The 20,970-nt window shown below is 40.6% G+C and overlaps 1 protein-coding gene across 13 annotated transcripts in view; it reads left to right on the top strand.

Annotated features, from left to right (window-relative positions):
* Positions 1–2: 2 nt before the first annotated feature.
* Positions 3–20,970, top strand: part of CARF (calcium responsive transcription factor) — a 30,884-nt gene continuing 9,916 nt past the window's right edge. For 8 of the 13 annotated variants that reach the window (XM_054636323.2, XM_077181276.1, XM_077181282.1 and 5 more), the window contains exons 1-12: positions 3,791–3,912; positions 5,433–5,672; positions 6,675–6,795; positions 8,993–9,122; positions 9,501–9,585; positions 13,481–13,670; positions 15,856–15,976; positions 16,859–17,002; positions 17,441–17,674; positions 18,069–18,231; positions 19,217–19,292; positions 20,840–20,970. In XM_054636323.2, coding sequence (XP_054492298.2) covers positions 5,490–5,672; positions 6,675–6,795; positions 8,993–9,122; positions 9,501–9,585; positions 13,481–13,670; positions 15,856–15,976; positions 16,859–17,002; positions 17,441–17,674; positions 18,069–18,231; positions 19,217–19,292; positions 20,840–20,970 — 1,578 coding nt within the window. In that variant the 5' untranslated portion in view covers positions 3,791–3,912; positions 5,433–5,489. Of the gene's footprint in view, positions 87–3,790; positions 3,913–5,432; positions 5,673–5,711; positions 5,842–6,674; positions 6,796–8,992; positions 9,123–9,500; positions 9,586–13,480; positions 13,671–15,855; positions 15,977–16,858; positions 17,003–17,440; positions 17,675–18,068; positions 18,232–19,216; positions 19,293–20,839 lie in introns of those variants that run through there. The other 5 variants (XM_077181287.1, XM_077181278.1, XM_077181284.1 and 2 more) reach the window with 5 other exon arrangements.

Here is a 20,970-nt window from a genome sequence, read left to right on the forward strand (position 1 = left end):
CCCCCGCCCCGCTCCGCGCTGAGGGCGGGCGCGCGTGCGCGGAGCGGAGGCGCGCATGGCGGCGGGGCTGCGGGAGCCGAGCCCAGGTGGAGTAACGCGGCTCCGGCATCTCCCCCCGGGCCGCCTCGACGGGGCCCCGGCCGGAGCTTCCCGCCGCCCGCGCCGCGGGGCTGTGGTGCCGAGGGGTGCGACGGGTGCGGGCTGAGGCGCCCTCCGCCCTCCTCAGGGCTGGGGTGCGTTCCGGGGTCCCTTGCAGGTGCGGGAGCGGCTCCTGGGGCCGCTCCTGAGGGCGGCCCCCCGGGCTGTGCTCGGGCTGTCCTCGGACTGTACCGGGCTGTGTTCGGGCTGTGTCCGGGCTTTGCCGGACTGTGCCGGGCTGTGTCTGGGCTTTGCCGGGCTGTGCTCGGGCTGTCCTCGGACTGTGCCGGGCTGTGCTCGGGCTTTGCCGGGCTGTACTCGGGCTGTATCCGGGCTTTGCCGGACTGTGCCGGGCTGTGCCCGGGCCGGGCAGTGCCCCCTGTGCCGCCCGGGGTCGCTGGAGTGGTGGTCTCTGCTCGGAGTCACTCGGGTTGTGTTTCTCTGCATGTCAAGCGGCACACCCACAATAAAGTGCCTACTAGAAGTAATAAACCCAACGCGCGGTGGACTTAAAAAGAAGCTGTAAGTGAGTTTGGTGTTCTGGGAGAAGGCTGATTGTGTGAGGACATGCTGTGTGCTTGCGCTGTTTATAAATTTTTTCCCCCTACCTTTTTGACAGTTGTTCGTGGCCTCTGGGGAACAGCCGGGGTTTCCCTGAGTGGTGACTCGGTGTTAGAGCGGGCGGGTGTTGGGTGTTTGCTGTTTCGTGGGACTCGGAAATCTCGTCTATTTCTTAAGCATACTTCACAGACCTAGCGTTGTTTGTCAGCGAAATTGACACACGGTCATTTTCCAGTTTTGGCGTTGTCTACCAAAAACTGACTTGAGAAATCTTTTATGTGTGAGTCCCTAGATCTTCTCTGTATTCTTAACAGCATCTGCCTCCTCTTCCGTGATAGAGATAATGCTAAATCTCAAACCTGGTACAAGTTGACAAAGCTACTTGTAATTCCTTTACTGGGGAGGACCACTATGTCCTGATTTCCTCCCTGATATGTTTTGCTGTAATTCACGCCCTTGTGAATTTGTGCTACTGTGAATGGTTGTAGAGAAATGCCCTCAGAGGGAGCTTTTTCAGACAGTGAGTTTTGATTGCTGTAAGCTATGCAGTTATCCAAAGTCTTCTTATAATCTTGCAGAAAACTCAAAAGAGATTGATGGTGAAGCATTGAATTGTATGTATCTTCTGTTAAGTATAACCAACACCCTGCATACAGTGCTCATGGTGGTTATCATGTTTGCCTGTGGTAGCAGTTTCTGTGGCTGCTTGCTGTCTTTGTAGAGGTGAACCTGGGACAACAATGGCCATAGATTTCCCTTTACTTGAGAAAAGTGCTTCCCAAATGGAAGCAGGGTGAAGGAAATAGACCTGTGGCATTAAAATACACTAACCCATGTGTTGGAAATGGCCCTGGAATGCTGGACTCGGGAAGCAGCCTATTAAGTGTTGGGGTTGGAATTGTGTTAATGCTGAAGCAGAGGCACAGAGAACTGCCTGTGTGCTTTGAGGATGCAGCTCTTGTTCCCACTGTACACTAACATTAACTTTCCACATTTCTCCTTCAGCCAGCTGTTAAACGTGTGATGCCCTGGTGTTACAGTGGGAATTTTTGTGGCACTCACTTAATGTTTATGAAATGATACTTACATGCTATTTACACATTGCTGACAAAATATCCGTAGACTTATACTTATGTATACATAAATATACAGGATTTAACTCTCCTGTTTGGGGAATTGGTCAGCAATATTTTTACAACCATAAGATCTATTAACTGTGCATGTACTTGTACACCTCAGTAGAAGCATATTTCTTTAAGAAAAAAAATGATCAGACAAATCATGGGGCAAAATTGTACCACAGGGATTATTTTAAACCCAAATATAAAATATATGGGCTGCTGGATGAATATCACTGTGTATTTACCTTACTGCTGGATTTTTTTCCCCTGAGCTTTGTTATTAACTATTGTTAGCTACAGGATGTTGGGCTGCTGGGGTCATTGGTCTGTCCCCATAGAGCTGTCCTTGTGTTCTGTTGTTGGGTTCCAGCATGCTCAGAGTCCGTGTTATCAGTGTCTGGAACAAACTCAGTTTATCTCAAAGAACTAAATGTGCTGCTTTTGCAAAACTGCTGTCTCTTCTTTACATCTTTGAACTGAGAGGAAATGGTTGAGTGATGATGGAATCTAGCTTTCTGGGTTTTTTTTTTCCATTTGCTGCTAAGATGCTTCAGACATTTTAACTGAAACATAATTGTTCTCAGATCCAAAGCTCAAAAATATTTGGTAAACATGAGGTAACTTCATTTGGAACTTGGTCTAGAGTGTCATCACTTGAAAATTGAATGGAAAAATAAATCTGCTTTAGATTAAAGTATTAATATATTGAGCATATGAGCTGCTTAACTTCTCAATGTTGTTTGTATCAGCAGGATGCTTTATTCAGCTTCAAAAGCCAAGGAGATGTGGATTTACTTTGCCTTTGTGTCCTTTATACCTTTGCAAAGCAGAATAAATCTGTGCTTTAAGAGTTGTACAGTTCTTTTGAAGTTACTCTCTAGCCTGTTACAGTCTCCTTGCAAAAGCTGTAAACAGTTGAAATACCAGAGCCAAGAAGGTCCATCTTGAGGAATTTGCTTGCGTGGTGTGGTGAAGAAGATACAGCTGGTAGGAGTCATGTGCTAATATAATGCAGCCTGTCTTTAAAATAAAATACTGAAGGGAAAAATCGTGACCACCCTTCCCCCTCCTTCACCCCAAACTACAGGAATTTTCTTCTGTTCATTTGGGTATGTTGTGTGTGTAGTCTTATATATGTAAACTCTTGTTAGGCAGGGGCCAAGTTAATTGTCATTTTGTCCTGCTGCTTGTGAACGTTTGGGATTGGCTGCTGCTTTGAAGGGTGTGCTGTGTGCATGAGAGCATTGTCCTGTGGATGTGGCAATTCACTGTCCAGTATTATCTGTCTGTTTGAAGGTTTGCAATGGGCAGCTGAGTATCTTGAAGCTTCCTTTGGGATAGGAGGTAGATTTCTGAACTGCTGGGAACTCTGTCTTTTTGTCTTTCACCACGTGATTAATGCCAAATTTTGTTTGACATGTCTGGTGGTTTTTTCTGCCCAAAGCATACCACTGTAGACTAACAATAGTAATTTTTTTTTTCTTTTATATGCTGTCTTATAAGCCTTTAAAACCAATTGATTTACTTCAAGATGTCTGCATGACAGAGTTGCATAATGCAAATTCTGTCTGGTGATTATGGAAGAAGATGACTAATGTATTTATAAAGCACTGCTGGCATGTGCTTAAATATCAAGTGTTCTCTGGATGTGTGTGGTTGTTAGTTCAGTGCTTTTGGACATATTCAGATGAAAATCGTGGGAGGGGGTATGTGTGTTTTGTATCTGTGTATGCAATGACAAATCAAGCAAATTGTCTCATATAAAAGCCTAAGCTCTACTCCTGGAGCAACACACTGGAATTTTTCTGCAGTGAGTAATAATGTGATAAGGAGGCAAGGATTTCTGGAGAACTTTGCTGTTATCTTGCAACAGCATTAGAATTTGTAACACTAAGTTTGTAAAACCTGAAGACAACACCTGCGGCAATCTCCTGGCAGAAGGCTAAAATGAACTTCTATAACCTTTTCAGGTCACCTTGTAATGGAAGAGAGTGGAGCTGACCATGATATTGCTATGGAAGGATCTAATGATTTGCTCATAGGCAGCTGTAATGCTACAGGAGAGTCAGAAACAAATGATCAGATTTTTCAGGTGAGGTTTGAATGCTTTGTCCTTGTAGATGCTTCCTTTACATCCACTCTGATGAGTTTAAAATATGCTGTTTCATCAATGCAGGGTTTTTTCTTGCCCTTAGAGTAAGACATCGTGTCTTTTAAGAATGTGCATCCTTCTGTTGGATTTCTGTGCCATTCAGTTTAGAACTGATGAATATCCAGATGTTACCTGTAATGACAACCTTCAGTCATTATGTCCTGCTATGGTGCTGAAGAAATGCATGTTTTATTTTGTTAACTCTTTAAAAAAGAATGCTTTATGACATGCGTTGGAGTAGGAGAGGTTCAGAACAGGTGAAAATGAGGTAGCATTGCTTAGTGACCAAATGTGACAAATAAAGAGTCCAGGGACACAGGAAACCTGTGTATGTATTGAGGGAGAGGAGTCTTTCATGTATTTTTTATTAGATATTGCCAGATCTTCTTATCTGGGGAGATTTCTGTGCATGAATCCTCTTCTGCAGAATGTTTTTCTGACATGAAATGTCATTCAGGTAGTGATTTATTTGTGTGCTTATTGTCTCTGCACAATGGCTTTGACACAACAGGTGCCACTTGTTTGGTGCTGCTTTTCTGGTGTAGTTCACTGTAGACAGTTTCACACAGAAGATTTATACCTGCAGAACTTTTGATGGGGCTATTTAGATCAAATCTGACTTTAGATAAAATTTAGAAACACTTTTCCTCATTCTTTGATTTGTAGTGTATTAATTTTTGTTGCAAAAACATCAGAGTTGTTTGTGCAGTTGCTGCAAGAGATAGAACAAATTGCAGCCCTTCTTGCATTAGCCAAATGACACCTTGACATGTTATTGTCACAAGGACTGCCTATTTTTCCATTATTTTTACATGCTTAATGTCTGTGTTGCCAGAGTTTCCACAAGACAAGTATTTGTGCCTATGCTCTTTAATTTAATGAAAATGGCATGTACTCTAAGACTTTGGTTCTACAAACTTGATGAAGATAACACTCTATTTTTTAAAGATTTTGCAACTCTGATTCTTGACCTTATGCTGTAGAATTCCTGGCCTTGAATCGGAGGTTGTGTTGCTTATGTTTCTTCTGTGGTAAAGACTTTTAAAAATGTGAGATTTTTTCTTCATAGCTAAATGCATCTATGGAAAGGTCAAGTGGAATAGTATCTGGGATTTCTTCCGAAGTCAAATCAAGTTGGTGAATATTTTGCAGTTTTGTTTTTGGTATAAGTCTTCTCAGTTTCTGGGCAGACTTGAGGTGTTTTAAATTGATACATGGTTTTGGGGAGCAGATTTTGAACAAAAGGGATTTTCTTTTGTCTTAGTAGAGAAACTTTGTTCTAGGAAGCAGGAATAAGAGTAATTTTCAGCATGGAAGTAGAAAACAAAAGTAGAACTGGTAGTGTTAGCCTCTTGATCCAGAAGAACAAGAGCTCCTCTGAGTATACACTATAGCACACTGGTTTTAAATGTTCTTTTCTCTTTCTTGTTTTGTTGTTTTTTTTTTTTTTTTCTTCTTAGAAGTTGCTGCTCAAAGTACATTTTACTGTTTTTCCTCTGTGAAAGCAACTAACGTGCATGGATTCCAGGGATCTATTGTTTGGCCAGAGCGACTCTCCCCCAGCCCTGCCCATCACAGTCCCCATCTCGGGCAGTCCTCCCCAGGCACGGTCCCGCTCTGCCGAGGAATTGCATGGGGCAGAGCAGCCCAGGCAGCCCCTGTGTGAGCTGCAGCCCCTGGGAGGGCCCAGTGCACCCATGGTGAGTGTGTCTGCAGGCAGGCCTGGGGCTGTGTTCACACAGCAGGGAGCTCGCTGAAGAACTCTCTTACTGCTGGTTTGTTGTAGCAACAGCTGATTCAGACTTTATATCTAGCAACAAGGTGGAACTTTTCAGGGCTACAGTTCATGGTCCAGTTGCCCTTCTTCAGGTAGGCAAATCCTGTCTGCAGCCGCTACTAATTTTAAACTGATGTCTTTTGTCAGTATCGAGCCTGGATGCTGCAGTGTGACAAGATCTTGTTTTTCTACTGCTGCTGCTTTCTTTATATCCCCTGGATAAATCTCTGGTTTTTGGGGGGAATCAGAACATTAGCAGTAAGCTAAGTCATTATGTTTCACCTTTTCCCAGCCCTCAATTAATTTTCTTAAAATGTTGCTTCATAATTTGTAACACTTATTTTGTAAAAAAGGTAACTCTCTCACCCAGAGTCCTGTGTAATTATGTCCTGTGTAAATATACCATGAGGAGTTGTTCAAGCTTTTCAGAATCCCAGGTGATTTAATTCGTATTGTTTTTTTTAAGCCCTGGGACTTTTCTTCTCTCTGCTTTTGCATGAAATGCTGCCCATAGAGGTCAGTTTCTTAGAAGTAAAGCTCACAATTTTTATGTTACTATTAGTTCTGCTAGTCCATGAATAGGGTTACAGTGAATCCAACTATGAATGGCTTTCAGGTGTTTGTGTGTAATAATAGAGTTGTCAGTTTCAAATAGATGTGTAATTCATTGTAGAATCAGGTAAAGTACTGTTTTTTGTTTTGTTTGGTTTTTTTTCTTTAATTAAAGGCCTATTTTAAAAGGGGAAAGTAATTTTAAGAAATTGACGATCAAGAGACAGTTTTCTTATTATGTAAAGTCAAGTAAATATACAGTCCCTAACTCTAAGCAAAATATTTCCTGTTCTGGTAAAAATCAAACCCAGTCATGCTACATGATCACCATACAAACTGGAGCCATTCATCCCTCTGTGTGACTGCCTTACAGATGATTGTTGCCAGCCAGTCAGAAAATGGGCAGGTGCTGCATGTCATTCCTTCTGCCCAGCCAGGAGTGACCCAAGTGATTATTCCTCCAGGTCAGCTTCTGGATGTGACCAGCACACAGGGTGAGTTTAACCTGTGGGACTTGAGGGTTTGTGCTCCTGTGACTAAGCTCATCCTCCATGCTCTTTTTTAAGCACCTCGTTTCCTTTCCTTAGTTATAAGCAAAATGCACCCTGAACCTGCTTTCTGATTGTGAATCTGGTGCCTCCCACACCACATTTTCTGTTGGGCAAAAACATAATGAAAGCTTATGAGAGCTACTATGCTCCCTTTCTGAAGGGTACATTATGGGTAGATTGACATATCAAGCACAGAGTTGTTTCTTGCTTTATTTAGCTTTAATAAGGATATTTGTGCCACCAGCTGTACTGTTTGCTTCAAATTTTCAGTATTTGTTTACTTCATTGCGAGTGAAGTAGTTAATTCCTGTAGCGCAGACTGGCCAGAAGAACATTAAATCTTCTGTTCCAGACATCACTGGTGATGATGCATCTTCTGAGAAGCCAGGAATGAATCATTTAGGTAGAAATTCAGTTCCCAGTCAAGGAAAATAAGATGTAACTTTCCATTCATTGGGATGTGTTAGTTGTCACATTTTAAGCATGTGCTGAGATACACTGGAAGCCAAATTTTCAGGTTTTCTCTAGAAAATGGACATACTGAAATCTGAAAGCATTGATTATTGATCTGCAATCCTTGCTGGATGGCAAAACACTGTGTACTAAGTTGCTTTCACAGAGTGAGACTGAGAACGAGGTGGTCACATTTTGTTAAACTGTCAAATTTTTTTAAACTGTTTTTTCCTTCTCTCTATAAAGTTCTCAGGATTTGAGCACTGGTTAAGTGTTCCAGTGGAATGATAGCTCAGAATAAGAATAGAGTCCTGGTGCTGGGTGGATAGAAGAAAGATTTGGGATTCAAGTAGTGATCTAGCTCTTTTCACTTAGGGTTGCAATATGTTTTCCTGACCTTGCATTGAAAGACTTGTTCCTCCCCTAATGCTCAACCTTCCCTCTCTCTCCAGCTCTTTCAGGGGTAAAACCAGGTTTGATTACAGCAGTCTTTCTCTACTTTGAAGCTGACTGGGAGCCTTTAGTTACAAAATAATTGCTGCTACTCTTTGTAAGCACTAAGTTGAAATACTAAATAGTAGTTTTGCATTTCCATTTTTCATTCAACATGAGGCTCAGTGTTGTAGTATTTGAATACATGTTCTACAACATGTATTCATGGGGTTTTTTTTGTTTGTTTGTTTGTTTTTCCTAGAGACTGACTGTGTAAAAGACTTTGTAGTGATCTGGTCTTTAAAAGACAGTTGGGAAGACTTGCCAGCAGTTTAGTGTGGAGGTAAAAGAGAAAGGAGAGTGGCCTGTCAGCTCCTGAGTTTCACCTGTCTGCACATGGTGGTAATGCACAGAATGGTGCAGTCTTCAGAGTAGCCTGTAGTGTCTTAAGGGCACATCTGTGCAGGAGGAACCAGTGCTTTGAGCCAGAGTGGTGTTAATCCAAGTGCACACTTAGGAATCTTCTTATGGAGCTTTGTGTGGATCCATTTCTGTACTGTGTCAATAGCTTACCACTCTCTCTGGATGAGGGAAAGAAGCTTTCATAACTGAAGGGCAAAAATCCCTTGTCTAAAGAGACCTCATGTGTTTATGTTGAGACCAAAATATTGAACGTCTCCTTTCACAGTTTTCCATTATTATGTTTTTGTTTAACTGTACACACAGGCTTCAATCTAAAAGCAATTTTTGGCTTGTGGATTGCTCCCCATTACCAAGAAAGGCTAAAACATTTGTTCTAAGAGCATGTCAGATTCAATTACAAGAGGCCCGTTTTTCTTGTTTAAGTGTTCTTTTCTAAGTACAAAGCAGTGTCATTACCTCAGTTTTTCTTGTTTTAAAAGCAACCAGTATGTGACTTGCAGCTGAACAAAATACTTGTGCAATCCTATATGGATTCCTGAAAGCAGAGTAATTTGCAAATTGCTCTGATTATTTGCCTTGTTGTGGAAGGATTCATAAGCAGTAGCACAATTACCAAAGTCCTTAAATATAAGCAGCCTTATTAAGTATATCTTCATATGTGTGCCAGGAGTTTGAGCACTGATTCACAACTACTAGACTACTTTATCATCTATAAAACTTCTTTGCTACATCAAAAGGCTTGCTTTAACAGCACACAAAGTTTGATCATAGCTTGTTTTTCCCCATTCTACATTCAGTTATTAACCAGGAAGCTGCTTTTTTTTTGGTAAAGATATTGCAGAAGAGAAGTGTGGTGATGGGAACCTGCAGACTGTGGTGGTGGCTTCCATAGCAGACAGTGCAAGCAGTTACATTCTGCATCCACAGGCATCTCTCACTGTATCAAAAAAACCAACCACCAGGTAGGTCAGGGGTTAAAGGATGAGCAATCACTCTGATCCACTGTTAGCACTGCCTTTTTTCCTTGCAGTTTGTTTTTGCAATGGTTATCATAAAATTACCATGGAAAAGAGGTTATGAACACACAGTGTACTGAATGTTTGGAGGACTTGAATGTAGAAACCAGCGGGTTTTTAAAATACTTTTATTCACTGTAAATTATTTTAACAATGAAATAGAATATGAAAACCACAGGTTTTTAAGGCATGTTGATACAATATCCATAGTTTGACCATATGCTCTAGGGTTATACATAATACACTGATTTGATCTTACCTGTAGTTTAGACTAAGTTGTTGCTTTTCTGAATGTCTGTATAGACTTCTATTATTTTTTTTCAGGGCAGTGGAAGATTCTTTTCCCATCCCTCTTCAGCCACTGCCACTAAATACGCCTGCATGGGCACGCCGTCTCAGGAACTGTGAGGTGGGCCACAAAGAATTCTGACTTAATGTTTTATCGTCTACCTCTGAGACAGTGTTCCTGTTCCTTGAAAGGAATAATTTATTGTTGTAGAAGTGTTCAAGCTTCTTGCTATATAGCACTGGTACTGCTAGCACAGTTAAACACATAAAATGCTGTGAAATCCCTCTCTATTTGGAGAATTTTAGAATAACTGACTATCAACTGCTCCTGAAGTAAAAGAAGTGCTGCTGAAAACCTGATACCTTGTAGTGCTGGGAAGAGCCATTGTGTGCCATGTTAGGGTTTGCTGTTGAACAACAGTGCAAACTTTACTGACTTCTGCAACTGTTCATGTGGTTTGTGTTATCACATGGAAATCAAAATCCATGTGATTGGCCAGTGTCAAGTCTGAGACTTAATGCACCCTAATATCAATATTTCACTAAGGATTCCTATTTTAGATATTATTGCTGATTTTTATTTCTTGTCACAGCAAGTTAGGCTGCTTGTGCTTGTTTCCTCTTTTGTTAAAAAATACTGTGTCTTTATGTTCTATGGTGGCTTTTGACTTAAACAGAACTCTTCCTTTTTTGCATATTGTTAAATGTTTGCAGACCTGTCCTGATGATTAGGATGCTATCAGCAGCTAGAATGCATCATAAGTCCCTTAACAGGAAGGGAGGGGAGGTGGGAAGTTTCTTGAGAGATCAGCTACCCCTTCCTCCTGCTGCCAGACTCTTCCTGACAGATGTTTATTTTACTTTCTCTTAATACTTTTTAAAAGGAAAGCTTATACTCCATAGCTGCCTAATCTCTTTAGATATCTCTACCATTTTTTTTCTATTGACTTGGCCACTGATAAATAGAAGTTGCAGTTTGAGGGACCTAGAAATTGAATTTATTTCTGTATCTGCTTAGAAACAATTTCAAAATTAAATATATTCATCTATTCCTTTTGTATTATGTCATTTATTTAATACAGGTGGTACTGTCCACTCTTATGTCCACATAAATGTTAAGAAGTCAGAAAATTCTTAGCATGAATTCTTCCATGGTGGAGATACCATTTTTATAGAATCAGTTGCTTAAATCAGTTGGCCAGTTAGTTCATAAAGTTCACTGTGTTTTTAGCACTATGTGGTAGATTCTTTCCTGTATGTGGCTTATCTGAATTATTTATTATTGGTATCATAGCATCAGAGGACTTAGGATCTGCTTTGTCTCTCTATTACAAGAAACTTCACCTGCCGTGTTTAAAATTCACGGTGACATTTATAGAAAAGTTCTTATTTTTAAAGAAAAGGAAATAGAAATAGTGTCTATTTGAATATGTTCTGAGGACACAAACATCTCCCTCTGCTGTTCAACAGAACTGTTGGCTGTATGCATTAATCCTCCCTGATCCACCAGAGAGTGCTGGGATGTATCGTGCCTTTTTTTGGGCACATACTAGAGACGCTGGGATTTTGAGGTGTCAATTATCTTTCAGATGTCAAAATGTTTTGTTACTGGTAACAGAATTGAAGGATCTTACTGAAATTTGGAGATCCAGTTTGGCGAGATGCTGATAAATATGTCAGCTCACAACTCCACTCTTTGAGTTGTCTGCCAGAATTGAAACAAGCTTAAAACAGCATTGCAGTCTCTGTGACTCACACAAGGTGAAGCCGCTGCATTGCAAAGGCCAGTGGCTCCTTTGGCAGTTGGGACTGTGGGCCAACACAGAGCAGTAAAAGCCTTGAAATGTTCACCTTACACTTGCTGTGTCTGGACTGCAAAGTGCCTCTGGTACCCTGCTGCTGTGAGTTTCCTCAAGGAAAGCTGCAGTCTTGGTTTGTGTACTTTAGGGTTAGCTTTTATGTACTTTGCTGAGGCAAGGCCAGGGGAGAAAGAAGCAATCACTCAATTTTTTGGCTTGAACCGTGGAGTTAAAGGGCTGAAGAGCATGTGATTACTTCAAGGTAATTACATTGTTGCAGAGTTAATTTAAACAGTTTCTTTTAATAACTTTTATTTAGTTTTCAGTGGTCTGATCAGAATGCATTTCCTGCATGTATCAGCCTACTGAAATAAAATGTAATTTAAAACTGCATTAATTAACTATACAAAATTTAGTTAATTTATTTGTCTGAAGAAGTTAGTCTTGTTTGTCCATTTTTTTTGCTATTTGTCAAGCCTGTAGAAAGCAGGGATCTTATGTGCTATATGGTTTTCTTCTTGTCCTCCTCCTCCTCTTCCACCAGTTTAGGGAAAATGATCTAACTTGGGCAGAAACCAGAATAGGAGAGAGTACCTTAACTGTTTTTGCTACTTTTCTGGCACAGTGGTTTGTCAGTGTTCTCATCTCTCTAGAATAAAGTCAGTGACCTATTTTTAGTGACAGGTATAAGGTATGGAAAAAAAACCCAGCTGGTTTTGCAGCATTTATTATGTGCAATGGTGCTGTAATCCCTCTTCTGAAAGGCAACATCCCAGACTTCTGGAAAGAAAGAAGTTCTGGTACTTCTCAGGCTGCTTTGCTTCTCCTGAATTTTTCAGATCAAGTTTTGTTCAGAAGTTATTATTGTTTATAACTTCTAGCTAAACAATTGCCACTGTCTCTTGCTCCCACAGCCGTGTGAGTGCAGCCTGTGCAGACGTGGTCAGCTGCTGCAGCAGTGCCTGCAGAGCAGTGACTCTGAGGTGTGAGCAGCTCGTGTGCCAGTGCCTCACACCCAGTGCACACATAACCCTCCGTGTCTGCCCTTGCACCAGCAGCAGCACTGTGCTGGCCCAGTTCATTCACAGGATCTTCATTGGTTCATTGTTGACTTTAGGTCTCGCTAACCACAGACATTCTGTTTTTCTTAGATGAGCATGAGGCAGGTTTTAAGCAGTTGTTGCTAAGGTATCTGTTGATAACCTTGGAGAGACACTGTTGCTCTTTTGCTGTCAGTATTATTTAAACACCTAACTGTTCTGTCAGCGAAGGTGGCAAAACAAATCTATCAGACCTTAGTACTCATTCACCACGTGTTTGTCCCACAGTTACACTTTAAGACTGAGCTGGCAAACTACTCTGGCTGTTACAGTTGCTTGGCCAGCCTGACCCTCAGCTGCATATGAACACAAGCAAGTGTTGCATTCTGAGTTTGGATGAAAAGTTCTTTGTTCCAGTAATTTTGTTGCTTGTTGGCTGTGGCCTTTGCAGACCAGCATCGAACCAACTGCGATAGAACTGAGTAGCTGGAGTAGGAACTACTGAGTAGCTGGATAACTTCTTTGAGTCAAGTTAGGTGCAATTTTTGTGGAGTTGCCCTGACATTAGCAGAGTTAATGAAACCATCATCGGTTTGCACATGGCAAATCTGGTATAGTTAGTTTCTGTGTAATGCTGAGAATCAAGAGTGCCTCGAAGGTTGGGAGGGATGTTGTGTAAGACATTAATTTCAGAGTTAGTGCACTAAGTAGGTGAGACAGTTACTGGTGGAATGGGCAGGTGCAGTGTGTGTTGCAGTGGATGCAGAGACAATTATTAGTGATTCAGAGCTCCTCTATGGCAGTCAAGTGAAAAACTTCATCTAATACTAATTTGTCTAGTCAGTGACTGCAACAGAAGTGTGTGTTGGTGGTAAACTGCAGGAGTGAAGTTGTCCTCTGGAAATCAGAGTTGACAGTGACTGTAACCTTTTCAGGGGCTCTTGGTGTTCTCAGGGTCTTGAATGACTGACAAACTCCTAACCTCAGTGGGGATTGCTCTTCTGTTAGATCCCACGATAAATCTCTTTATGAGGATACTACTGTGGGGACAAAAAACATGGAGTGCCAAAAATCTGGGCCTGTGTTCTCACCTGCCGGAGTCCCTGAGTGTTTTCACGTGTAGTGTGAGCAGTCAGCTGGGTGAATAATGCTGTCATTTCCCGTCCTTTCCACGCAGAGAATTGGGGACTCGTACCGCGGCTATTGCGTGAGCGAGGCAGAGTTAGAGAGCGTCCTGGCGCTCCACAAGCAGCAGACACAGAGCGTGTGGGGCACGCGCCAGTCTCCGAGCCCCGCCAAACCCGCCACACGCTTGATGTGGAAATCCCAGTATGTCCCATATGATGGGATCCCCTTTGTCAATGCAGGTAACTAACTTTTGTTTTAATAAATACTTGCAAAATTTCAACATCAGCTCCCAGCTGGCCACAAATAAAAATCTTTATGTTGCTCCCTAGTTCTAATAAGGTCAAGACACAAACATAAAAAATGGAACAGCTTGCACACTGCTGTGAGAGTCTGAAGGAGCTTGTTTCCTTTTTTATGTTTTGCTGTGATTATTTCCTTTTGTCCTTTAGAGATTAGCTAAGTACCATTTCATTAGGGTTCTTGTGATGAGGTCTTTAGGGAGAGGTCTCATTTGCTGTATTAGGACCTGAAAGTTCTTGTAAGGGTAAGAGCTTGTTCGATTATTCTTGCCTAACTTGAAGATCTTTAGAAGAGTTTGTTGCACAGGAGTCAATAAACTATTTAAATTGCAAACATTAAAGTAATAAATAAATAAATTCGAAACACCAAACAAACAAGCAAGATAAACATCAACAGACCTCAGCAGAGAGACTTTTGGCGTTTGGGGTTCTTTTTGAAATGTTCATGCAGACTTCACAGCTTGATAATTACATATTTAGCTCATGCAGTACATATGTGAAATTGCCAAGAGTGTAATTTGGATATAAACTGAACGGGCTTTACTTGCTACATCGAGAAAATGAGTGAGAGGAATGTAAGTTATGTTTGGGGTTTTTTCTTCTTTTTTTCCCCTGAAAGTTACTGAAAAAGGGAAATGTTAGCACCAGTTTTAAAGCTTCAGCCATAAACTGTGAGATTAAAGAAAACTAAGAATAAAATCAAAGCAACTTACCCTTTTTTTTCCCCCAACATGCATATGAGACATCTTTAGTTTCATCTAGATCATTTGGTATCATATGGAAACACATTATGTTGCTTTTATATAATACTTCAGAAGTTTCTGGGTATATCACTTGTGGCATAGGCAGCTCCTTGCCTGCAAACTTGAATACACAAAGTATAAATAAAAGATAACTAAACATGATGTGGAAGAAATTTGGAAGATGCTCCTTTCTTGACCACTTTAATGCTTGCTTGTCAATCCCTTTTTGTTAGAGGTCTGACTGGAAGAAGTCACTTAATTTGAGTTTAGAGCAAAGCAATATTTGTTTGAGCTTGTCTGGTTTTGTATGGGTGTGCTGTGCTGAAACTGTTATTTAGCAGTTAAGATTTCTTAACTGCAAGGCTGAGCTTTTATGGAACAGCAAGGTCTGAAGTGTTGATTTAAGCCAAGAGGCTGGAAATGTCTGCTGACCTTGTCTCATGGTTTGACCCCAGCTGGAAATCACTACAGAGCCACTCACTCATTCCCCCAGTGGGATGGGGAGAGAATTGAAAAGGTAAAATTAAGAAAACTCATGGGCTGAGATAGGAACTGTTTAAAAGGTAAAGGAAAATCCACGCACACAGGCAAAGCAAAATAAGGAATTCATTCACAACTTCCCATCCCCAGGACAGATTTGTAATGGTTACTTGGGAAGACAAACACTCTAACTTTGAATGCTCCCCCTTCCCTCAGCTTCCCTACATGCTGCACATGATGCCATATGACATGGAATATGACTTTGGTCATTTTGGGTCAGCTGTCCCAGCTGTGTCCTGTCCCAGTTTCTTGTGTCCCTCAGCCTCCTCATTGGTGGGATGGGGTGGGGTGAGAGGCAGAAAAGACCTTGACTCTGTGTAAGCCCTGCTCTGCAGTAACTAAACACCCCTGTGTTATCAGCACTGTTTCCAGCACAAATCCAAAACACAGCTTCACACTGGCTGCTGTGAAGAAAGTTAACTCTATCCCATCCAAAACCATCACACCTTTGATTTCAGCAGGGGATTTTCTCTGTTGTTTTGGGCATTTTGCTTTTTATGTTTATTACCAGTATTGTGCTCCTTTGGTAGCTTACAAGACTTCTGATCTTGTAAAGTATTGGTGCTCACCAGGGCAAAGTCCAATATTTTGCCCTCACATATGTTAAGGAGCGCTGTGAGGTGTAATAAGTTTGAGAAATGGTTTAAAGTGCTCTGTGTTCTTACATGCTGAGAGAGAGGCATTTGCATTGTATTTGCTTACTATACCTGAGGGTTCTGCCTTCTGAAGAGTGTGATGGCAAGCAGAAATGACTGCTTCAAACCCTCATCTCTTCTGTAGTTAGTATTTTCCTGTAATGAATTACGTGGTTGCTTGAACAGAGCGCATTACTTTGTTTCCAGGAAGCAGAGCCATTGTAATGGAGTGCCAATATGGACCAAGGAGGAAAGGATTTCAGCCCAAAAAAGCTGGTGAGCAGGAAAGCACCTCTAGCCAGCTGTACAAAGCCACTTGTCCAGCAAGGTAAGAATTATATATAAAGCTGTAAGAGTGACTGAGCATTCTAGGAAAGCATTCTTTCTGTGAGCCATGACAGAGCACTGGTTTGGGATGGTAGCTGATACTCACAGTAGCTCTTTTGCTTTATTTCCTTGATAATTTGGGGTTGATACTCATTTAGAAGTAAGGAGGAAATGCTGTCCTGTCTGACTGAATAAGGCTGAAATTTGATAGGTTCTCTGAATGCAAAGTAGCAGTACATCACTCTATGAAGTACATTATCTACCTGAGCATTCACAAGTTATTGTGGTAATTCTTTTTGCTTCTAAAACTTTGTCATGTTATTTGTTGTTTCTTCTTCAGGCTTTTAATTGCACTGATATCAGTCAATCATCCTAATTTAGCACATGTCCTGTGTGCTGAAGGAGTTACAGTTCTTCCTGTTCACTGGGGATTTTCTCCTTCTTCAACACTAATGGTTTTTTTCCTCACCCTTGAGCATTCTCCTGGGTGCTTGTTCAGTTTTTACTGAGCTAAGAGCGTGCTTGATGATAGTTGCAGCTAGGTCTGTATGTGCTTAATTCTGCATGGCTGGGTGAACTGCAGCCTGTTCACAATTGGTGTTGTGCTTTTACTATAGTGAGGGACAAGGGCTTTTGTTGAGGAGTAAAATCACTCTGGCTGAGTGGCTTCCAGACCAGACCAGAAGTGTGTCTGTCTGCATCCATATCTATTAATGTAGCCTTAAGAATTTTGCAGTTCTTTTAGAGGCTCCTCACACCTGACATCACTCTGCTTGAATTTTTTCTATATTAATGCCTGATATGAAGTAAGTGGAATTTTTGCCTTTCCCTTCCCAAGGACAAAGTATACTGATGGAGAATTTTTTTTATTCCTCCTTGGAAGGATCTATATTAAAAAGGTCCAAAAGTTTCCAGAATACAGGGTTCCTACTGACCCTAAAATTGACAAGAAAATCATAAGAATGGAGCAGGAGAAAGCATTCAACATGCTGAAGAAGAACTTGATAGATGCTGGTGGTGTCCTCAGGTGAAACTTCCACTTTTTTCTTTATTTTCACAGATGAAGCAGAAAAGAGCAGTATTTTACTTGATTTTTTTTTTTTTACCGAGTCACTTGTTAATAGTAAAAAAATCTACAATGTCAGTAAGACTTCTGTGGCAGTGAAGTATTAATTTGGTAAATGTAATTAATTTGGTAAAGCACTAAGCTATGGAACTTCAGCAGGTGTTTTGATATTGCAGGGTATTAGTAGAAATAGTTGTGTTGTTTTAGGGTTGATCTCGTTTGTTTTGCATTGAAAGGTGTGAGAGGGCCCTGAGTTCTGCAAGATGTCATCTTGCTCAGGGGCTGTAAAAACTTGTCACACTGACTAGGTTGTTGGTAGTCCTCAGACTCTTCCCCCCAAGACACTGATTTATTGCCTTTTTTGAGAATTGTGTGTATAACCTCTCTCCTTCTTGCTAGGTGGTATGTACAGTTACCTACTCAGCAAGCGCACCAATATCATGAGATGGAAACTTCCTGCCTCCCTCCATCACCATCCCATCTTTCTATGTCTTCTCCTGAGGAGGAGGAGGAGGTCATTAGGGATGAGAACAGTACTCTGCCTTCTCGACTTCATCCTCAAGTGGCAGACAAGATACGAGAACTGGTGTCTCAGGGAGTAGAGCAGGTCTATGCAGTGAGGAAGCAGCTAAGGTACAGAACTGTGTGCAGTGCTCAGTACATAGTGCTATATCTGCTTTTGTATTTGATTAATTTGCTTTGCAGCTAAAGAGCAATGCTGGTGCATTACTAAATCTAATTTCCAGATGTCATAAGTCTGTTTTTCCCAGCTTTTGATATCTTTTCATATCATTGTAGCTAGCCTCCTGTAAGAGCTGCTGTACTCTTTAAAGTTCCTTGAATAAATGGGGGTTTTAAATTCCAAATTCTGTAGCCAATGCACAAAGAACTGTCTCAGTAGATCATCTAGCTTGCTTTTGTCTTGTCATTGCAACAAGGGGAGGGAGAAGGTAGCAGGGTCTCTTAACAGCAGGAAGTAGTGGAATATATATAAGTATGGTAATAAATGTCCTTTAACATATGACAGAAAGTATGTGGAAAGAGAATTGTTCACACCTGATGAAGTGCCAGAAAGACATAACCTGTCCTTCTTCCCCACTGTGAATGACATCAAGAATCACATTCATGAAGTGCAGAAGTCCCTCAGGAATGGAGAGATGGTGTATAATTCAGAAAGTATCCCAGCAACGGTATGTTGGCCTTTGTGTATCTTTTTGATTTTTGGAGTTAAATACTGGAAATCTTCATTTTTACCACTTAGCTGTATTTCATCCAAAATTTTCTGTGACTTTATATTTCCAGCAGCAATATTGTCAGTGGAATCTGTGGCTGAGTAAGACTGGATTAAATGTGAATAAAATCTTCTGACCTTATTCAGTATTTATCTTGTCAGCAGTAGATTGCTGTTAGTTGGTTGACAAATTACACAATATTAGCACTTCTTGATGACTGCGTGAACTGGAAGCCATTGGTGTAGAAAAATTGACATGTGGCATAAAATTTTATTCATGGCTTTGTCACTGTCTATGTTTTGAAGAAGTTACTACGACTTTTCAGTAGCTGAAAAGATGGGGATGAAGTGTGTCTCAGGTGCTGTCTAAATTAGGACTTCATAAACATTTTGAATATGTTAATAGTAATAAATGCACTTTATAGTAAGTGCAGTGAGGTTGGAGTTGAATCTTCTGAATGCTCAGTAACTCTTAAATCTTGTTCCTTAATTTTCTTCCACGTATTGAGTAATAAAGGGTAGACAGTGATCCTAGTTTTCCCAGTTATGAGACTAACTGCTAAGAAATGGCTGATTTAAAATGAGCTTTGACAAACAGTACTGTTAAATCATGCTGTGTCATCAGTCTTTTCCCTCTCCCTACACTGGTGTAGCCCAGGTGAGTGAGTGTGCTTGTTAGCCAAATGGTTTGACTATTCTATATTTTAAATTCTATTAAACTGTTATGAGCAGATAAAGCAGATAATCTTCCTGATACAAAGTGCATGTTTAAAAATCTTCTACAGTATTTTTTTTTGTGAATCAAGAGGTCCTAAAATGCATAATTATAAAGAAATAAGAAAATGTAGTTTTAGACACTATTTTCTTATCAGTCCTGTATTGAGCCTGTGTTCTTGTAGACAAGCTTGCACCCTTTCTGAGAGCTGAGTTCTTTTTCCTTTCAGCTGCAGTGGACCACAGACAGTGGGAATGTCCTCGCAGAAACAGTGACGGTTGCGTTTGCCTCGGCACCTTCAGATGGTAGGACTGCACGTATAACCTGTGTCTCCAAATGTCTTTTATTAGCTGTGTCACCCAAGTTCATTTTCCTTCCCAGGAGGTTGCTCTTATGTCCTGTCACTCAGGTCAACTTAAGAAGCATTATTTTGCCATAACTTTTTTGGTTTACTTCTTTTTTTTTATTTGACTGCATGTGTGGAAAAATAGGTGTAGTCATGATGGTGTTGGCAGAAGTATTAAAATTATAAATTTGGCTTTTATTTAGCATCTTCAAGCAAACAAAAAATGTAGTGAACTTTTATATTAACTGTATATATATTTGTTTTCATTTCAACATATATGTATGTATACATACATGTTTTAATATACGTATTTATTTTAATTTCAACTTGTGCCAAATGGGGACAACTGTACACTTAAGAAATCAGGCAGTAACAGAACCTGTTTGTACAGAACTCCCTAACTCCATGTGATACAATTTTCTTTGTAGCAAGTAGAGATTTGAACTATTACCTTTTTTCCCAGGGGTGTCACTGTAGAATACAACCTAGGGAGAGAACTGCTATCTCTTCTTGCATGTGAACATTCACGTATGCATATGGGGTCTCTGTATAGTATTCAAAAGAGTCTAAATATTTGAAGTACTTGTGTTCAAGAAGATTTATAGGTTTGTATGTGTCTTCTGGTCAGTTGTGATTGTTAAGAGTCTGCAGATCATTATATATGTTGAAAAATCTACCTCCACTCAGACTGCTGGAAATTTTTCCTGTGATTTTCTGATAGAAAATGTTTTGCAATTGACTATTTTCAATTTTTTTGCATTCACCAGACTAATCTGCATTCCATGGCAAGTTCTTCTGTTACCTCCATAACAGTGGAACTGAGAAATAAGAAGCTAAGCACTGTCTGCCTGTGTCTGCATAAAGCTTAACCAAAATGTTCTGGGTGGCTCAAACAGGAAATGGAATGATCTCATGAGAAGTTTTCTTGCAGAAATTGTTATAAGCGAATCTCAGTTTTTGCAAAGCTTCAGGAAATTAAGTGCATCATTCTTGCATTAAATAGACTTTAGATGATATTGCATAGAAGTTATGCTAATTTCACAAAGATGGGAAGGGAGTGGTGAGACATGGAAAATTTCCTGTGTAGATTTTTATTTTGAAAGAAATCCCTTTCTTTTGATACCTGTGGTTTTTTTTAAGCCCTTACTCAGGTATAGATATTGTCAAATTATTTGCTACTTTGCTAGAAATGTTTCAGCTTTTATGTTATGACTACAAACTCAAAGCACAGTATAGGGTGCAATTACTTTGCTCTCAAGAACAGATTTATTGGTGCCTCTGGTTTTTGCTCTGTACAGATACATACAAATTTCCTGCAGTATTGTCTTTTTGTCATACCCAGTCTTCTTTCTTTAGCATCCAAGTTCTGCAAAGAGAACAGCATATATATATGTATATATCTGTATTGAGATTGAAGGGAGTTTGTTTGGTTCACAGGGGAGGCTTTTATTAGACAGGAAGAAGAGATTTGTCATAACTGTCCGCTTCCTCACTTTGGCACCACAGGGAGCTCAGGAGTGGAGTCAGTCATCACCAAAGCAGAATCCAGCCAGAGTGGGGAGTCCTTGATACCAGAAACGGCTCAGCTGCTGTCTTCACTCTCCTCACTTCAGCCCAAGATATTTGCACAGCTTCAG

The sequence above is a fragment of the Agelaius phoeniceus genome, chromosome 7 (genome assembly GCF_051311805.1).
Source record: "Agelaius phoeniceus isolate bAgePho1 chromosome 7, bAgePho1.hap1, whole genome shotgun sequence".
NCBI classification, from domain to species: domain Eukaryota; kingdom Metazoa; phylum Chordata; class Aves; order Passeriformes; family Icteridae; genus Agelaius; species Agelaius phoeniceus.